This window comes from Pseudorca crassidens, chromosome 9 (assembly GCF_039906515.1).
Source record: "Pseudorca crassidens isolate mPseCra1 chromosome 9, mPseCra1.hap1, whole genome shotgun sequence".
Classification (NCBI taxonomy): domain Eukaryota; kingdom Metazoa; phylum Chordata; class Mammalia; order Artiodactyla; family Delphinidae; genus Pseudorca; species Pseudorca crassidens.
Genome location: NC_090304.1, coordinates 102,175,670 through 102,196,975, shown reverse-complemented (window position 1 = coordinate 102,196,975; position 21,306 = coordinate 102,175,670). Strand labels below are relative to the sequence as shown.

The 21,306-nt window shown below is 39.8% G+C and overlaps 1 protein-coding gene across 6 annotated transcripts in view; it reads right to left on the bottom strand.

Moving 5' to 3' along the window:
- FAM118B (family with sequence similarity 118 member B) overlaps window positions 1–21,306 on the bottom strand; it is a 46,139-nt gene that overhangs the window by 1,118 nt on the left and 23,715 nt on the right. For 3 of the 6 annotated variants that reach the window (XM_067751538.1, XM_067751539.1, XM_067751543.1), the window contains exons 3-7: window positions 18,796–19,048; window positions 9,593–9,820; window positions 6,905–7,033; window positions 5,353–5,638; window positions 3,781–3,859 (exon numbers count right to left, since the gene is read on the bottom strand). In XM_067751538.1, coding sequence (XP_067607639.1) covers window positions 3,781–3,859; window positions 5,353–5,638; window positions 6,905–7,033; window positions 9,593–9,820; window positions 18,796–19,048 — 975 coding nt within the window. The remainder of the gene's footprint in view (window positions 1–3,780; window positions 3,860–5,352; window positions 5,639–6,904; window positions 7,034–9,592; window positions 9,821–18,795; window positions 19,049–21,306) is intronic. The other 3 variants (XM_067751540.1, XM_067751541.1, XM_067751542.1) reach the window with 1 other exon arrangement.

Sequence of the window (21,306 nt, the reverse complement as noted above, 5' to 3'; positions counted from 1 at the left end):
AGTCCAGAAGGCCAAGTTTAGGTAAAAAAAACTACTCCAGCTGGGGTCAGGAAGCAGCGTGCAAGGAGGCAGATTCAACCAAGTACAAGAGTGAAAAGGAAGCAGCGTGCAAGGGGGCAAATTCAACCAAGTAGAAGAGTGAAAAGTAGCAGCCACGCCCACGGTATAAAATGGGTTTAGAGCTGTGCCGTCCCACTGGCCACATGTGCTGTTTAGTTTTAAATTAAATTAAAAATTCTGTTCCTCAGGGAACTCCCTAGTGGTCCAGTGGTTAGGACTCCAAGCTTCCACTGCAGGGACCTGGGTTCAATCCCTGGGTGGGGGACTAAGATCCCGCAAGCCAAGTGGTGCGGCCAGGAGAAAAAAAAAAATTCTGTTCCTCAGTCACACTAACCACACTTCAAATGCTCAATGGTCACATGCGGCTTGTGGATACAGCACTGGACAGAGAAGATTACAGAATATTTCTATCATTGCAGAAAATTCTATTGGACAGCACTGGGATAGATAATATATAGGAAGAGGTTTAAATCTGAACACACGGGAGGAAAGAATAGCCATCAGAAACATGGCCAATTAGAATATAAACAAAAGACAGCACCCAAACACACAAACTGGTATTCCTCTCTTGGAAAGCACTTGAGCAGTATTTATCAACCACTAAAATGTTCATGCCCTTTGACCTAGTAATTACACTGAGAACCCATCCTACTGGCAAAAGGAAAAACTGTACCATTCATTACAACAGTGCTTACAATAGAAAAAACTAGATACTGCCTCACATAGGGGAATAATTAGGTAACTGTGACATCCACACTGGATTATAACACAGTCATTAAAAACACTGGTTATGGGCATTTTTTACAGAACCAGAACAAAAAATCTTAAAATTTGTATGGAGACACTAAAGACCCCGAATAGCCAAAGCAGTCTTGAGGGAAAAAAAAAGAGCTGGAGGAATCAGACTCCCTGACTTCAGACTATACTACAAAGCTACAGTAATCAAGACAATATGGTACTGGCACAAAAACAGAAATACAGATCAATGGAACAGGATAGAAAACCCAGAGATAAACCCACGCACCTGTGGTTAACTAATCTATGACAAGGGAGGCAAGGATATACAGTGGAGAAAAGACAGTCTCTTCAATAAGTGGTGCTGGGAAACCTGGACAGCTACATGTAAAAGAATGAAATTAGAACACTCCCTAACACCATACACAAAAATAAACTCAAAATGGATTAGAGACCTAAATGTAAGACCGGACACTATAAAACTCTCAGAGGAAAACATAGGAAGAACACTCTTTGACATAAATCACAGCAAGGTATTTTTTGATTCAGCTCCTAGAGTAATGGAAATAAAAACAAAAATAAATGGGACCTAATGAAACTTAAAAGCTTTTGCACAGCAAAGGAAACTACGAACAAGACGAAAAGACAACCCTCAGAATGAGAGAAAATATTTGCACATGAATCAACGGACAAAGGATTAATCTCCAAAATATATAAACAGCTCATGCAGCTCAATATTAAAAAAACAAACAACCCAATCCAAAAATGGGCAGAAGACCTAAATAGACATTTCTCCAGAGAAGACATACAGATGGCCAAGAAGCACATGAAAAGCTGCTCAACATCACTAATCAGAGAAATGCAAATCAAAACTACAATGAGGTATCACCTCACACCGGTTAGAATGGGCATCATCAGAAAATCTACAAACGACAAATGCTGGAGAGGGTGTGGAGAAAAGGGAACCCTCTTGCACTGTTGGTGAGAATGTAAATTGATACAGCCACTATGGAGAACAGTATGGAGGTTCCTTAAAAAACTAAAAATAGAATTACCATATGACCTAGCAATCCCACTACTGGGCATATACGCAGAGAAAACCATAATTCAAAAAGACACATGCACCCCAATGTTCACTGCAGCACTATTTACAATAGCCAGGTCATGGAAGCAACCTAAATGCCCATCGACAGACGAATGGATAAAGAAGATGTGGTACATATATACAATGGAGTATTATTACTCAGCCATAAAAAGGAGCGAAATTGGGTCATTTGTAGAGACGTGGATGGATCTAGAGACTGTCATACAGAGTGAAGTAAGTCAGAAAGAGAAAAACAAATATCGTATATTAACACATGTATGTGTAACCTAGAAAAACGGTCCAGATGAACCCGTTTTCAGGGCAGAAACAGACACAAAGATGTAGAGAACAAACGTATGGACACCAAGGGGGGAAAGCCGCGGGGGGTGGTGGTGGGATGAATTGGGAGATTGGGATTGACACATCTACACTAATATGTATAAAATAGATAACTAATAAGAACCTGCTGTATAAAAAATAAATAAAATAAAATTCAAAATAAATAAAAGGCTACATTTTAAATTTAAAAAAAAAGGTCCATATGAAAAGAAATCTAAAAAAAAATACTGGTTATGAAGACCGCAGCCATGTGGGAAAATGTATGATGTATCACTGAATAAAAAAAAGGACCGGGGGCTTCCCTGGTGGCGCAGTGGTTAAGAATCCGCCTGCCAATGCAGGGGACATGGGTTCGAGCCCTGGTCCGGGAAGATCCCACATGCCGCGAGCAACTAAGCCCATGCACCACAACTACTGAGCCAGTGCTCTAGAGCCCACGAGCCACAACTACTGAAGCCCACGTTCCTAGAGCCCATGCTCTGCAACAAGAGAAGCCACCACAATAAGAAGCCCGTGCACTGCAACGAAGAGTAGCCCCTGCTCGCCACAATTGGAGAAAGCCCACACGCAGCAACAAAGACCTAATGCAGCCAAAAATAAGTTAATTAATTAAAAAAAAAAAGTACCAGGAGTGTATGTGTACTTTGTTTACAGCCATGAAGAAATGCACAAGGAAAACTTACCTGAAATATACCAAAGTAACTGCTTCTATTACAGTAATGAATTATAAAAGAATTATTTTCCTTTCCCCATTACTTGGTTTTTCTGAAATAAATGTACCGGGATCCTACAGAATCTTCTGAACCCAAGTAATTCTCACTACGCAAAAGCGAGTACACAGCACAAAGCAAGGCACACAGCAAGAGGCCAGGGTTAAAAAAAGAAAACATCAGCAAAAGACCTCGGACCTCTCATCGGTACTTATCTATAGAGAATCAAAACATAACCACGGATGGAAGGTAAGCTTGACCGGTCTCAAAACAAAAAAGTGTTTTTAACCTAAAACCGCTCTGCTAGATTTTAGATCACAAACTTAGCTGACCATTCTAATAAAGCCTCTGGCCACACTGAAAATCCTTGATTTTTAACAATTCACAATACCTTAATGAGTGATAACTTTGAGAAGAGCTGCTCTGTTAGGAAGCCCATGCAGCTAATGAAAGAGTCTGTGCTGCTCCACAATACTTCTGATGGTTTTTGTCAAGAAAAGACACAGTGTAAGAGGAACAGCTGTCCAGCAGGATTTTGTTCTTTTCCACCCTAGCATCTTCCCCGGGTGGAATAGCTCAGAACGCAGATCAAAAGAAATAAGTAGAGCTTGGCTATGTACTCCTTGCCCAGTGGAAAAAGCCTACTGAGAGTCCTATGTGTGGGCAAACAGCAGAAGAATCTGGAACACTGCAGGACAGCAGAAAACATACCCGCAAGAAAGAATAGCAAATTGTTTTCACAAAAGAGATAAACCAGAAGATTTGTCTTTTTAAGGGTTTTTTAAAAAAGTCTTCTGGAAAAAGGGTAGACCTAGTTTTCAGCGTTCAGTTATGGTGATGCCTTTTACAGACCTTGTTCCATCGAAACACAGCCATGGATAATAAGAGCTTATGGAATTTCTCATCACAGGAGAATTCCACTTGAAGCAATCTGATTCAGAAGAGAAACCTGGGATTGATTATTGGGTATAGGACAATTAAATCAATCTATTAATCTACTAATAGACTAATAAATTAATTAATAGATCAATTTAATCTACTAAATTACCTGTACCTTAACAGGCTCCCTAACATGTATTCAGATTGACAATGAAAATGAATACTGGCACATGACTTTTCAAGAACATATTCTACATACAGCAGGAAAGTTCCTTTGGAACTGTGTGGTGAGTCAGAATGGCCATACCCTGAGGCCCGGCTTTATTCAAACTGAGATTTTAAAAAGCATTCTCCAATTTAGCTGTACCAAAAGGTTTTGCATTTTGTAGATTAACTGAGAACTTGCCTGGAGCCATTAATAAACTGAACCTTTTATCCCCATTTGGCTTTCCTGTTAGGTTACCTGGAGGTAAAATGTCAAGTGAGTGGTACCCCTAACCTCTGACTTTAATTCCACCATAACAGTTTCCAAATAGCATTTTCAAAGTGTGTTTTTTATTTTTCTGTTTATAAAGACAACGCATAATCATAGAAAATGCTAACATAGAAACAAAATATTAAAAAAAACACATTAAATCCTACTTCATAGAGATAACCACAGTTAATTTAGTAAACTTCATTCCAGATATTTCTCGTACAAGCATACAAAAATAGACTATATCTACAATTTTGTATGCCAGGGACTGACCATGGTGGCATTTTACAACCGTTTTTTTTTGGTCACTCACAGTATTATATCTCTGACATTATTTTGGCCAGTAAAAGCATTTTTTCTTTTATGGCTTCTTATGTATTTCATCAATTAATAAATGGTGTATTTATAGAATCCCCCATTTTCTGGAACATTTTAGATTGCTTCCAATTTTTGCCATTTATCGACAACACTGATTACATCCCTACACTTGTATCTTTGTGCAACTGTGTAGTATAATTGTGCAAGTATCCCGTGATCTCCTTAGGAGAAACTTCTCCTGAGATAAATTGTATCAAGTGGGATTTCTGGGTCAAAGGTTTTAAACTTCTGAACATATTCCAAATTTCCCCTTCAGAAAAGTTGTACTAACTTTACCTTCTCACCAATACTACATGAACGTATTCCTTTCCTCACGGCCTTAGGAGAAACTTCTCCTAAGATAAACTGTATCAAGTGGGATTTCTGGGTCAAAGGTTTTAAACGTCGGAACATATTCCAAATTTCCCCTTCAGAAAAGTTGTACTAACTTTATCTTCTCACCAATACTACATGAATGTATTTATTCCTTTCCTCACGGCCTTAGCCGAAAGGGAGTTATCATTCTTCTCTATTTTGAAATCTAAATTCTAATTGCATTTCGCTGATTAATCTGAAGACTAACCGCCATCTCCCTTCATAATCTGGTTAGGATTATATTCCTCATCTTGGTGATGACTTTACCCACCACAAACACATAAGAGGCTGAAGAGCGGTTGCCCTCCGACCCCTCTCAGTCTCAAAACGCATCTTACCTGACCTTCCCCTTGTGGAGATCTCACATGTCAGTCGCTTGAAATACTCTGGAAGGTCAGCATATTCATTTCCATAGGAGATGACTTTAATCCCTTTGTCCAGCATGTTTTCTCGAAGCTTCTTGAACTCGTCCACATCTCCTCTCCGAACCAGCATGAAATGTTCTAAGTCAGATTTGTGCTTGACAGCCTCCAGAAAAAGGGCTTGGAAAGTGGTGTCATCCACAGTCCAGCCACAGCCCAGGAAAAGGAACGACTTGTTTTCATAGAGCTTCTGAATCTCTCTCTTGTAGGAAAAGAAACATATTAATGACACGTGAAGACATGTCTGAAACAAGAGTCAACAAGGTCATAACTGCTGCATTTAGCAGACTGTGATGACCGATTAACCAGCATTTAAGAGGGGAGATGCATCCCCGTGAAGGAGTCTGACCTCCTCATTGTTTATTATTGTAACTTGATGACTGTCCTAAAATTGTATCTTTACCTGGAATTCTCCTGCAGGCTCTCTATTCAGGGTCTCACTGGTCTATGCCTTACAGTTTATTTTTTAGATCTATGTGCCCAGAGGCCATAAGGCAATGAGTAGTCTTCAGTATAGCTTACTCTTCCCATTTTCTTGAGCATATCTGCCTTTTTTGCTTAACAGAATAAGCCGTGGATAACTAGAGAATTCCATCACCAGATGTGCTCAAAGAAAGCCTGACACTTAGAATATTAATATATACATGTGTGTATACATTTATATACGTGTGTGTGTGTGTGTATATATATATATCTCACACACTACACATATATAAATATAAAAATATTAGAAATGATAGTGATGACAGATGCAGCTATAACACGTCAGGGAAAGAACAGGTGAAAAAAGGTCCCCTTATGCTTCAGAAAACATCACATTTTCTTGGTCTTTTTTCATAAAGAAAGCCTCCATTTTATCACCCTATCCAAATTTTTCTCTATGTTTTCCCGTGAGCAATAAGTGAATAAGTGTGATGATTCAATATAAAACCATCACCATTTATATAAAATCTCTTTAGAATGTACGCCCTAGTAGTGACTGGTCAGTGAACAGCTGCATAAATTAGCTTTGGCATAGAGAGGGCCATTAACACTATATATACCAAACGATGAAGGGCAGTAAGTCTTCTCTGTATGTGAAAATGACACCAATAACAGAGTGCCATCTGCTGGGTGTCAATCAAGAACAAAGTAAAACCTCAGAGTTTGACACCTGAAGATGTCTGACATTTCCAAAGGTGGCATGTACACCCACAAGTTAAGAAGCACAGGAAAGAATGCTTGGCCTTCCTTTTTTTTTTTTTTTTCCGCCTCGCCATATGGCACGTGGGATCTTAGCTCCCCGACCAGGGACAGAACCCGAGCCCCTTGCATTGGAAGCACAGAGTCTTAACCACTGGACCCCCAGGGAAGCCCCGGCCTTCCAATTTTCATTAATGAGAAGAAACTGTTATCCCTGGAAGACCAGTGGTGTATTTAGAGGTTTCCCAGGAAGGCTTTCCCGAGCGGCAAGGTTAGCACCACTCACCATAACTTCAGTGTTCCTGAGCACATTCTGATAGCCAGCTGGGTGAAGGACAATGCCACTAGGGTTGGTGTAGACCCCATGGATGTGCAAGACGCTCAGCTTCCGCTTCTCCTGAGCCCACTCGAGGACCTGCACAACACAAACACAGCTCAGCCAGGTGGGCAGGGCTGAGCACTCGCTTCAAGGTCCCAATGGGCAAGAGGCTCTTCTGAGGACTAGGCTTCTGACATAACTCTCCAGCTTCCTGATACTACAGGCCAAGAATGTGGCCACCCGACGTGGCCTCCCTTTCTACTTCAGGAATGACTGTTAGGAATGAAGGCAGCAAGTCTGGTGATTTCTCTTTGAAAGCAACAAGCAAAAATGAGAATTTGTTTGTCTAATTTGCAGGAACCACAGGGCTCTTTCCACTGGTGACACACATGACAGCTCTGGATGACCATTTCAGGAAGGATCCCCGAGAGGTCAAACCTTGTATCGATGCCCTGGTCTAGTCCCCTTTCACACTTACTCCAGGCTTGGCCATATGGCTTGCTTTAGCCAACGGGGCATTAGCAGACAAGAGCAGAAGCTTGGAAAACGTTGGCACAATGAGTCTTCTTTCTCTTTTGCTGCTTGTGGAACCCAGCTACCATGTGAAGAAGTCTGATGGCCCAGCCGACTGCCTGCACCAACAGACACGCAAGCAAGGCCATCTACCACCACCTGGTCTGGCCCCCAGAGGACTGCAGCCATGTGTGTCACTTGCAAAACCGGCAGAACTGTCCAGCCGAGCCGATCAGCCCAGCTCAAGTAGCAAATTCACATTATCACGGGCAAATAAAACATTGTTTTAAACCACAAAGTTTTCAGGGTGATTTCTTGTGCAGCAATTGATAAGCGATAAAAGAATCACTTCAGTCACCTCTGAGTTACCTAAAAGGCTACCAGTGAAGAACGATTATTTAGATGACAATGATAATAAGGGCCAACTGGATCCCATGTTTCCATTTTCCCAAGGACTTGAGACAGTATAAATTTATTTTTAACATTCTAGAGAAATAAGGTATGCATTAGGGAAAAACAGTCAGGAGGCACAGAGATTTAGAATTAGAGTATTACCAGGCTCTATTCTGACTGCCAGTCAATGGCTTTAACCCTTAAACTTCAATACTGCCCCTAATGTAGACTAAAATACAAAGCAAATCTTGAGACTCCAGGGTGAAAATGAGAAGGAAAATTTCAAGTCTGATTGATACCCATAACTTTAAAAAGGCCCTTACGCTTTTGATGCTGGTCATGATCTTTGGAGACTGTATCAGAAACAGCATGGAAGCTGTTTCTTGCCATTCATTTTTTAATTTCATTCAACCATTTATAAATTCAAAAAATATTTACTGAGCACCTACTATGTACCCAGTACTATCTTAGGCATTAGGGTAAGAAGGGCTGACATGGTTCCTGTCCAAATGGGGTTGCTATTCCTCTGGGGCAAACAGGCAGAAAACAAACAAACCAAGATGAAAATGGAAAGTTATATCAAGTGCTTCATTGAAAATACGAACCAAAAAATAAGGTGGGTCCTTTCTTAATTAGGATGGTCAGAGAAGACCTCTCAGAGGAAGTGATTCGTAAGTGAAGACTTACAGGTGAAGAAGGAGCTGGCCATACAAAGCATGGAGGCAGCAGGTAGAAAACACTCCAGCCAGAGAAAACCAGTCTTTTCGGCACCATTTCTCTAAACTGGATTTCCTTTTACGACTCGACTTCAAGGTCAGCAAAATCACAAGACTGGCATTATAGCTACTGCTCTGGCAGAGGCAGTGCTGTGACATGAGTGCCCGCGGGGGAGTCATTTGTCCCTTCAAACTCTACTTAGCTGGGTTCTAAGTGGGACACAAAGGCAGGCTCCCAGGAAAACGAAGTATGAAGGCAAATTACAAAAACTACAGGGCAGGACAAATGAGACCCTGTGGCGGTTTATAATCTGTTTGGTTCCCCCCCCCTTCTTCAATCATTACGTCTCTGACACCTTTTTATGGCAATGAAAACATTTTCCCTTTTATGGCTTCAGTGTATTTCATCAATTAAATGGTGTTATCTATAGAATGTCCCATTGGTGCTAGATTTCAAATTACAACCTTTGGTGACCATTCTAATAAAAGCCTTCTCTCATTAGATGACATAGATGGACATCTGTAATTCCATATTATGGGAGATGGCGTAGGTATAGTATGGGCTACATTAAAAAAAGAAGTCTGCTGAGGTGTCCTTTGAATACTAATCTCAACCCAGCTGTCATTTGGCTTGAAACGGGCTCTCCAGACATCAAAAAGTAGCTTTCGTACATTTCCAACAGATGCCATGAACAATATATCCTAACAGAGAACTCTAGATCAATACTGCACCCACCTGATATTATCTAGTGTTAAAAGATTTACATCTCACAGTTCAAATGGCTTCCTATAATCTTGCTTAAGATCGGGTGAAACTGTCAAAACTCACAGAACTGAACACTTTTACGATCTGTGCTTTTAAATGTACATTGATTTTTATCTCAAAAAACTAAAATCCAACCAGGGATAACAGTCTCCCTTTCTACCTCTCCATAAATGCCAGTACTATACAATATCCCAACCAGAAAACAGTATTTCTCATGAGGATACAATCCACTGGCCTGAAGAGATAAACTAATCCTTTACTTTTTACCTTCTTCTCATCAGTAAGGTCAAGGGATTCAAGTTGTTTTCCCTGATCTGCTGCATACAGTTCCAGGAGATTGTCAAAATTTGTAGTTAATACCAGGGCTCCATTTTCCATCAGGTGGAGAACTGACTGAAGTAGCTGTTTACCAGAATCTTCCATCTTTGACTCCAAGTCATCAAATACTTCATATAAACAGTCCTTGAAAAATGTGGATCGAACATTACTAGTACGCTGGGGAGGGATATAAGAGAGATAAGTTAGTTCTAGCATTTTGGTAGGTCATTTGTTTCCATTAAATAACAGCAACTTTTTGAAGAGTGCTTTGCACTTATACTGTCTCTGGGACTTCCCTGGCAGTCCAGTGGTTAAGACTCTGTGCTTCCACTGCAGGAGACACGGGTTTGATCCCTGGACGGGGAACTAAGATCCCACATGCCGCGCAGCATGGCCAAAATATTAAAAAAAAAAAAAAAAAAGTAAAATACTGTCTCCCTCACAGGGTTCTAATAAGGAAAACAGGAGTATACATGCCAGCTGCCAGCTCAACGCTTTAGCACACAGCAAGTGATCCGCACTATTACATCATATGCAAAGAAGCACACGCTCTCTAAATAGGCAGTTTAATAGAATGAAGAAGATGGGCATGGCGAGGAGAGGTGACTACTGTCCAGACCAAAGGAAAACTGGGGCAGAAAGCACAGCTCCACCTACCCTTTAAGGAGGCCTCAGGTAAGAATACTTTCGTTAAACTTTCCGTATCTAGGGCATAACCACTAAAAGACAGCTCTAAATGTGGTTTAACATGTCTTTTTCTAATCCTAGGTGCTTTTTACAGATGCTGATGGATTCAGGACAGACCGCTTACCTTCTCCCTGCCTGTTTTTTTCCCTGGTATAATTCAGCCACTTGTTTACAAGGCTGCTAGGGAGAATATTCAGTACATGATAATGGTTACCAAAAATCTTTATTTTGCAACTGTTAAAAATACCAAAACTAATCAGTTCTGAACAGACTCCCGATTTCTTAACAAATGTTCATTTAGATAACTGTTTTCCCGGGTTTGTTTTGAATACTACAGGTAAATATCCCTGAGAACTAATGAGGAAATATAATACCAATCTCAAGTGGGAAGTTGGCTTTCTAACTTAAAAGGCAAAGTGATCCCTAGACAAAAGGAATTTGAAACAGGAAAGTAGCTTTGCAGTGTGCTATGACAAATACCTGATCCCTATCTTATTCTTGCAACACCATTCCATTAGATAATATCTAAGCAAGAATCAGTTCTTAAAGGCCCCATTATTCCCCATTCAAACTCCAAGTAACTGCAATTAGCTGCTAGATAGCAGACTAGCCATAATCCTCCTAGCAGTCTCCCTACCCTCCTGGTTTGCCTTGTATACCTTTCTAATAGCACTATGCGCCGATAAAGATCTGTTTCCACGGAACCACGTAAGTAGATTCATAAAGCACACTTCAATCTGCCGAATGTGCTTCCTATTTTTTTCAAAGTATTTTATAAAATTATCCATTTTTTCATTATACCTTCCAAGTGAATGGTAAATTATTTTCACAGGAGAAAAATGAGAGCACAGAGGTGAAACAGTACCTCTGCCTGGTGATGACACACCCAGAAGTTTGTCTAGCTCTGTCGCTGTTCTCTGCTACATTTACCACAAGACAGGCTTCTCACTGTACCCTGTTGTCAGTGGGCTCAGACTCCTTTCTAGGGCTAACTAGATGGAACAGCCCACGATTTATGTGGCTAAGAATGGGGGTCACGTTTTTCAACTTCTGTCCGCTCTCTTTACATCATGGCATGAATTATTACGTCACATATTAGCAGACCACAGGCAACCAAGGAGGGACTCTAACACTTAATCAGAATGAACAATCTGATCAGAAACGAACAGTGAAGAAACTGAATTTCACTACATGCAAGAGTCAACTACTATTGAATGCCAGGCACTGTTCTAGATTTGTTATAAAAAATATGGTGCCCCTTTAATGTCCATCAACATTACGATCCATGTACCCTATAATCTTGCAATCTCATTTCTGGGAATACATCCCACAGACGTAATTGCAAACAAATAAAATGACATATGCAACATTATCACTGCTCTGTTCCCTGTGACAGTAAAAGACTGGAAATAAGCCAAGTATCCATACACAGGAAACTGGTATGGAAAGATGTCCAGGATATACTGTCACGTAAAACAAACAAGCACACGTCAGTATGTCTAGAATGCTACCTGTTGACATGGGGGTGGAAGCAATGAAATAAGAATAAATAGAATCCCATGTGCTTGTTTTTACAGAAAAGAACAATGGAAGGATACTCAAAAAGAGTGGTGACCAACTGGGGGCAAGTCGGGGAAAGGAGGTAGACAAAGCCATGGGTGCGAGTGAGATGCCATGATGGATGTACACCTTTTATATCATTTTGTATTTGTGCAATGTGTATAAACAATACAATACCCATTCAAAAAATGAAAATTAAGTTTAAAATTAAAGAATATGGTGACTTTAAGAACTTCCTCATCTTTCATACACACACGGTTAAACAACACTAATAAGCCAGCACCAGTTTAGTTATCATGCACACAGATAAAAACACCTGGGTATACGAACAGGTAAGCATGGGTGTGCGATATACTTCCTTGCTTCTAAGAAAAGAAATACAAAAGGTTAAATAAAGTCTGGAAATAAAAGTCATGAGCCACTTATTTTAGCTAACTATCTTTGGGTCCTCTTTCAGTTATTACATTTTGCATATCAACACAGACACGAAGGAAAGCGGCTTCTATAGCTGCATCGATTTCCTCAGACTTAAAATCAACTTTTTCTCTCTTGAAACAGGTGACCCTAGAACTGAATTTCCCACAAATGGCCTCTCTAAGTAAAGACAAAAGAATGAAAACAAACAAGGAGGTTCCAAGGTCAAAAGGAAATGCCAAACTCCCACACATATTTATGGACATTTTCTCATTCATTTAAAACAGTGAACTGAATCCAATGTTGCTTCATTTCCTCCTACCCTGTAACTCCCATCCTTCTGATCCCAGACATAGTAAAAACTACAAAAAAAATCCTGACTCATTTTCACCAAGGTTATTAACATTTACAGTGCATTTACTATGTGCCAGACACTTCCCATACATTTTCTCACTTATTTTTCAAGTGGGATAAGTAGCATTATCCCAGTTTTACAGGTGCAAAATTAGATTCTGAGACCTTAAGTGATTTGCCCAGGGTTCCAGTGCCTTTAAAAATGGCACAGTCTTTCCGGTTCTGAAACCCAAAATTTTTGCAATGGCATTTCCCTACTGTAAGAAACTGGCTCAGTAGATGGGCCTATTAACCCTGTCATGTTACTGTTGTTTGTTAGATTCTTAAAAAATAAACCAAAAAAACCAACAACAAAAAAAAACCCAAAAAAGGACATTTTCAAAGACACACAAAAGTAAAAAGGAGAATATTATCTCTCCCCGCTTCCACAGTGCTCCCCCCAACCCCCCTGCTCCCAAGTACCAATTTCAACAATTATCACACATGGCCAATCCTGTTTAACCTAAACTGCCTTCCACCATATCCCACCCCCTTCACTGAATTTTTTCTGAAGGAATTCCCAGGCATCATATCATTCAGACACTTCAACAGTTTCCTTAAAGATAAGGATTCCCATTTACATATAAAAAACAGTCTGCAAAACCACTATCACACCTAAAAAAATGCAATAATATTAATTCCTTAATAGCAAATACTCAGAGAGTCTTCATATTTACCCAAATGTGTGTTATGTGTGTGTCTCTCTTTTAAGCCTTTGGGTTGCCTATATTTTTTCCTTACATATCCCCTATTGGAGTGGTTTTCAACATGTGGCCCATGGATTCCTAAGATTCTTTTTTTTTTAAAAATAATTTATTTCTTTACTTATTTATTTTTGGCTGCGTTGGGTCTTCGTTGCTGCGTGCGGGCTTTCTGTAGTTGCGGCGAGCGGGGGCCACTCTTCATTGCGGTGCACGGGCTTCTCATTGCAGTGGCTTCTCTTGCTGTGCAGCACAGGCTCTAGGCGTGCGGGCTTCAGTAGTTGCGGCTCGTGGGCTCAGTATTTGTGGCTCACGGCCTCTAGAGCGCAGGTTCAGTAGTTGTGGCGCACGGGCTTAGTTGCTCCGTGGCATGTGGGATCTTCCTGGACCAGGGCTCGAACCCATGTCCCCTGCATTGGCAGGTGGATTCTTAACCACTGTGCCACCAGGGAAGCCCTCCTAAGATTCTTTAAGGGGTCTGCAAAGTCAAAATTATTTTCATAATGGTATTAAGGCGATATTTGTCTTTCAAACTGTATTAATATTCACACTGATGGTACAAAAGCAATGGCAGGTAAAACTGCTGGTGCCTTGGCATGAATCAGGACACAGGCACAGTGGAACCCAGCTGTGCCAGTAATCACAGTAGTACTCTTCACTACCAAAGACTTACAGTAAGAAAAGAATGCCAGTTTCACTTAAGAATGTCCTGTAAAATGAAGCAGTAAAAATTATTAATTGTACTAAATACTGACCCTCAAGTACATGTCGTAATATTCTGTGTAAAGGAAAACAGGAAGTACACACAAAGCACTTCCCACTCTGATGGGGTCTTGAGGCCAGACACTCTCGTGATGATTTTGAGTTTTAAACTGAACTAGCCACCTTTTTTTCATCAAACATCATTTTTACTTGAAAGAATGACTGGCAGACAAACTATGATTATTCAGATTTGAGTATTCTCAGCATTCTTGCAAAAATAAATGAAGTGAGCCTGTCATTTCGAGGAAAAACTAGCCAATGATCGCTGCCATTGTTGCCAATGATGAAAGCTGAGCTTTCAAGCAAAAATCAGATTTTTAGAAGACTTTTATCTGCCACCATGAGCTTGACAGCTTCCAAATACCTTTGTGATGAGATTGGTGGTGATATTAATGGATGCAATTTTTTTGGATGGTGTAATGAAATGTGTCAAAATCTAGAAGATACGTACACCTCAGTGAAGCAGTGTTTTTCCAATGGGTAATGTTACAAAACCGTGCATGGGTAGAAGATGGATCATGGATCTTAATGCAACAGCATAAGGGAAGTTCAGATTCCATATCACCAATAACATGGATATGATTTGATATCAGATTCTTTATGGCTATTAATCTTTAGGAAGCCATCACTTACTGCATTTTTGGTGTAGTATCAACAACGAGTATCTACGTTATCCAAAAAGACTATTAAAATACTTTTCTCTTTTCCAAGTATGTACCTGTAAGCCCTGATTTTTTTGTATAGTCAAACCAAAACCTCACAAAGACACCTGACTGACTACGTAAAGCAGATATGAGAATCCATTTTCAATTAAGCCAGACATTGAAGAGATTTGCAAAACGTGAAACGATACCACTCTTCTCACTAATTTATTTTTGTTTTTGGAAAATATAGTTGCTTTTGATAAGCACGTTGTTTATGTTAGCATGTAACAGGCTTATTATTATTTTTAACGAATTTAACATTTAAAAAATGTCTCAGTTTTAATTTTCAATACAGTGAATATGAATAGACATAACCCACATAAACAAGAGCTGTTTGAGATTCTCAGTAATTTTTAGGCGTATATAGGGGTCTTGAGACCAAAAAGTTTGATAATTGCTACTCTATTGGAACTGACACTACGACTACACTTTAAGGTGAATACTAAATCTTCATCCAAAGATAATTAGTGACTCCAGTTTGATGTTTGGTTAGTATACATTTCTTGACACTGACTTTAAATCCTCTCATTACTTTCAATCATAACTAACCCACCTAGCAAGGTCATGCTTTCTAGTCTCAGGAGACCTTTTCAAAGGATGAATGAAGGGTCCAGCCAAGTGGCACGGCACCATGCAGACAAGACTTGCTGGACTAATACAGCACTCTTTGTCCTCACGAGCTCTTTCTTTCTTTTTTCCCCCAGAAAGACAACATTTTTATTACCGGGCTGACACACTTCTTTAATACTTTTCCCTTATATTTTGGGTCTATATACTCTTTAATTACCTTTTTATATGACAACAATTTTGTATTTGTTTGAACATTAAAAAATTATGCTTTCTTCTTCTTTTCTCTCAAGTGTACTTAGCAGATATTAACACAGCCACCCTCACTTTCATTGACTACTGTCTGAATCCTACAGCTTTTCCATCCTCTTACCTTTATTTTTAACAGCTTTACTGAGATATGGTTCACATAACATACAATTCACCTATTTGAAGTGCACAATTCAGTGGTTATTTGTATATCCACAGATATGTGCAACTGTCACCACAGTCAATTTTTTTTTTTTTTTTTTTTTGGCTGTGCCACGCGGCTTGCAGGTTCTCGGTACCCCGACCAGGCATTAAACCCCAGCTGCAGCAGTGAAAGCCCGAAATCCTAACCACTAGGCCACCAGGGAACTCCCCATCACAGTCAATTTTAGAAAATGTTCATCTCAAAAAGAAATCCCATCCCTTTACTATCACCCTCCTGCCCTCCATCCCTGCTCCAGTCCTAGGCAACTACTGAACTACTTTCTGCTCTAACAGATTTCCCTACTCTGGACATTTCGTATGAGTGGAATCCTCTAACATGTGGTCTTTTGTGACTGGCTTCCTCTCAGCGTAATGTTTTAAAGCTTCGTGCACATTGCACCATGTAAGTACTTGATTCCTTTTTATTGGCAGATAATAGTCTATCGTGTGAATATGCCACATTTTGTTTATCTATTTGACAGCTGCTGGACATCTGCACTATTTCCAGCTTTTGTCTATTATGAGTAATGTTATAAAGATCTGTTTATAAGTTTTTGTATGGACACACACTTTCATTTCTCTTGGGGGTGTGTGTGTGTGTGTGTGTGTGTGTGTGTGTATGCACAAGTGGAATCGTTGGGTCATATGACAACTTTATTTATTTGTTTGAGAAATGGCCAGACTATTTTCCGTCCTGTCTGCACCACTTCACAATCCCAGCAGCGTACGAGGGTTACAGTTTCTCCACAGCCTCGTCAACATTTATTACCCAACTCTTTGATTCTAGCTATCCCAGTGTGTGTAAAGTGGTATCTGACATAGTTTCTGATTTGCATTTTTCTAATGACTAATGACCTCAAGCATCTTTTCATACACTTATTGGTTATTTGTATATCTTCCTTGGAGAAATGACTATTCAAATCCTTTGCCATTTAAAAACTGGATTATTTTAAATGCTGGAGAGGGTGGGGGTGGGAATGTAAACTGGTGCAGCCACTATGGAAAAGAGTATGGAGGTTCCTTAAATAGAGCTACCAAATGACCCAGCAATCCCACTCCTGGGCATATATCTGGAGAAAACTCTAATTCAAAAAGACACACGCACCCCTATGTTCACAGCAGCACTATTTACAATAGTCAAGACATGGAAGCAACCTAAATGTCCATCCACAGATGAATGGACAAAGAAGATGTGGTACATATACACAATGATACTACTCGGCCATAAAAAAGGATGAGATAATGCCATATGCAGCAACATGGATAGACCTAGAGATTACCATAGTAAGTAGGTCAGACAGAGAAAGACAAATATCATATGACATCACTCACATATGGAATCTAAAAAATGATACAAATGAATTAATTTACAAAACAGAAACAGGCTCAGAGACATAGAAAACAAACTTATGGTTACCAAAGGGCAAAGCAGGGGAGGGATAAATTAGGAGTTTGGGATTAGCAGATACGAATTACTATATAAGACAGATAAACAACAAGGTCCTACTGGATAGCACAGGGAACTATATTCGATATCTTGTAATAAACTATAATGGAAAAGAATATGAAAAAGAATATATGTATAACTGAATCATTTTGCTGTACACCAGAGACTAATACAACGCTGTAAATCAACTATACTTCAAAAACAAATTAAACTGAAAAAACTGGATTATTTGCGTTTTTATTAAGTTATAAGAGTTTTTTTTTATACATTCTGGACACTACACCCTTATCAGATATATGGATTGTCGACATCGTCTCCCATTCTGGGGGCTGTCTTCTCACTTTCCTGATAATGCTCAGTGAGCCTAGTAGTTTTTACAACTTTGGTGAAGTGCAGTTTATCTATTTTTTCTTTTGATTCTTGTGCTTTTGGTGTCATGATTAAAAAACTACTGCCAGATCCAAGGTCATGAAGCTTTAAAACTACGTTTTCTTCTAAGAGTTTTATAGTTTTTAGCTCTGACATTTAGGTCTTTAATCCACTGAGCTAATTTTTGTATATGGTATGAGATGGAGGTCCCATGAGCTCTTTAAAGTCTATTAATTTTTTATACTGTTCTAGGTTAGTAACATTTTACCCCAATTAAGCACAAAGAAATGAAAAGACAAGTAAAAGGCCCTAAGTTTTTGAATGAGTCATGATCTAGGAGGGAATTACCAATACTTTTAAATGCCTTTCAGGTTAACACTTAATGACACTTCTTTCCTATGGGCCCTAGGGCGTAGGGGGAAAAATCAACACTGATAATTGACTTTTTAAGGCATAAGAGTTACATTTTTTTTCCAGGTGCACTTAATTCATTAAGCTTTAAAATATGCTTTGGCTACTCTACTATTTCCAAATATATCTTAAGTGAATCCTGATTTTTAAGACATTTTTAAAACGAAGCAAGACAAAGAGGCCCTTAAATCATTCAGGAATTGATTTCCAGCTCAGTTTGCTAAAACGCAGCAAAATTCCATATATATATATGTGTGACTGCCTTTAAAAGGAACATTAAAAACTGGCGCTGCTTCATCCACAAAATAAGAATTATCTCTAATCTTTCTGAGGTTCCCTGAAAGGCATGGATGCCAGGGAACACAGCTTTTATAGTAGTGAGTGTAGAAAAAGTAAATTTAAAACACAGCAATAATGGGACAGTGGTCTCATTTTGTACAAATAAAGGCCTCAACAACATTATCATCACCATCATCACCAACCCCCCCGCACCACCACCACCACAACACACTGAAATGAGGTCAAGGTAACTACCATGATTCGGGTCCATAAACTGACATTTTGCAGAAGAGCCAAATGTTATGCAAATCTATAGGCTAGAAACATAAATCTCCTTATTGCGTTCAGCATGTGTGTCTGGTTTTAGGAAAGATCGAATGCCAGGGCTCACACAAGGGTACTCACAGGAGAGAGTTTCTGGATGAGGTCATGGGCAACATGGACGAGGTTCTTGTCTTCATGGAGACATTTCTGAAATTTTTTGCTCTCCTCATCTTCTAGAAGATCAAAATCAATGGCCGCATCCAGTAAGGCCTGAATCAACCCCTTCCAGGATTTCAGGGCTGGGACCTGGGGTGCGACTGCAGCACTGATGCCCGTTCCAATCACCAGCACGAGCTCCCGAGGCTTCTTCGTTTTCAGGCTTGGGAGCAGCTTCCTGAAAAAGTCAAACAAATGAGAGGACTGAGAACGTCCAACAGACACGAGGCACAAAGACCGTCCAAAGCCACGGTTTTCAGCTCTAACTCCTACAGCCGCAAAGATGACAAGCACAGGCTTGATGCCTTTCCAAAGTAGTGTGAGCACGGTAGTGCCAGTACGTGTTGAGAAAGTAATAACCCTACTGTGGAAATCCTAAAGAGCCATCGTAAGACCGATTTTCTCAACCTAAGAAAACCCAATATCAGGAAAAGGTCCAACTATCACCACTCAGTTGAGTTTTGAAAACTAAACTATATTTTAAACAAACATAAATTTCAAAAAACATGTCTGATTTGATTTGGATTCCAGAGAGAAAAGAAACCCCCCACATGTGAAATTCCTATTGTTGAGAAATGCAAAACAGGAGATGAAAGAAAAGCCAATAAAAAAAACGTAAGCCCAAAGTTTGTGAACACAAAGACGAAAATGAACATGACTAAAGCTGAGTATGAGATAGTCAAATATGGGAACACATTTGCCTTCGGCTTTGTTCTAGATATCCTCAAGCAGGGAAAAAAAAAAAAAAAAAAGTGGCCAACAAAATTCTGAAAACACAAAAGCCTTACATACCTAAATAAAGAAACAACTATTCAACGGATGTGACGGAAGGTGGAAAACATTCCTTTCTTCCCGTGATAAACACTGAGTTCTGTCCTGACTTCTGTGTAAGATAATTTTTGTGTTTTGGTACAAATTTTTGTGTTTTGTTTCTCCACGCCCCTTTCATCCTGAAACTATATTAAAATCTGTTTGAAATATGTTTATGCACTTTAATTTAAACACATGCTGATGGCATGTGTTTTCCTAAGAAACTGCCCTTCTCGACCTTTTGCTCACATAATACAATGAACAGAAAAAGGATTTGCATGTTGGCATAATGCAAGAAGGGAAAGGTACTTTTAGCCTTGAGAAAGCTGGTTTTGAAGAAACCACCTCTAGAACTGCCTTCCCTATTCCCAATTCCATGAAAAACTCATAAAGCACCATACACATGGAGTCCCTGGCCGCAAAAGCTTAGTCTGCTGGGGAAGACTGATAATAGACATTAGAAGCAAACAGTGAAAAATGCCATTTCAGTTCAAGGGGATCAAGAAAGTGAAGCACACACAAACATATACTTAAAAATTTCTAGAAGGGAGGGACTAGCAGATGCAAACTACTGCACACAGTATGAATAAACAAGTCCTATTGCACAGCACAGGGAACTATATTCAATATCCTTTAATAAACCATAACGGAAAAGAAAAAAAAATTTCTAGAAGTATTCATAAGAACGGTAAATAGTGGTTAACTCTGGGGATTGAGGAGAACAGGGATTTTTGTTTTCCATTTGAATGTGCTGTACTATTGGAATTCTTTACCTCATACATTATAGCTCTGAGATGTGATTTTTCCAAATTTAAGACTTCCAGTTAAAAGGGAAAAATTTAACAGTTATGTTTCACCTCTGGTTCTTCCTAAAACACTAAATAGTAGTAATTTTTTAAGAAGGCATACATTCATAAATAGCAGAATAGGAAAAGATGACAAAAATAGGAAAAGTAGACGAAAGAGGTCAATAGATTTTAGAAGCGGTCAAGTAAGAGCTGATCCCCTCTGCAGAAGCTTGGAAATGTTCAGGCACAGCTGAAGGTGGAGGGTCAATTCGCTGCAAGGCTGTGTCAGAAGTGGTCAGAACTCTAGGACAGGAGGCCTGTCCTCCAGAGAGCTTCCACCAGAGGGTTCTGTATCTGAGAACACCGTGCACAGCTTGGGGAGGGGGACTGTGTACATTCCGTATAAGAAATATGAGACTCTCCCCTGCCCCCTCTCCTAAAGGAAGACTCCCAGACGTTGGCAGTCAACCTTATGCCTGCACCTCAACCTCTTGGGGTCAGGAGGTGGGAGGAGTTCCCTTTGGGGAAAATGGCCAGCATGAGAGAAAAGACCCACAGAGTCCGGCAGGCTGTGGAACCTGGCCCATGCTTGTTACCCACAGGGAGGCCCACCAGCCACCAAGCCCCTCGTCACACACAGAGTCTCCATTGGCTTTTCAGTGTTTTCTCTTAAATATGAGCAGAAAAATAAGGGTCACCTTACCTTTGAACAAAATCCCCAGCATGAGAGTTATACCCAAACAAACCAGCAGATAGAAAGGAACTTGGGGGAAATAAGAGACCATCTGGGAAAGGGGAGAAAAACTGAAAAGGAAACAGTGACATCCTGACATAGATT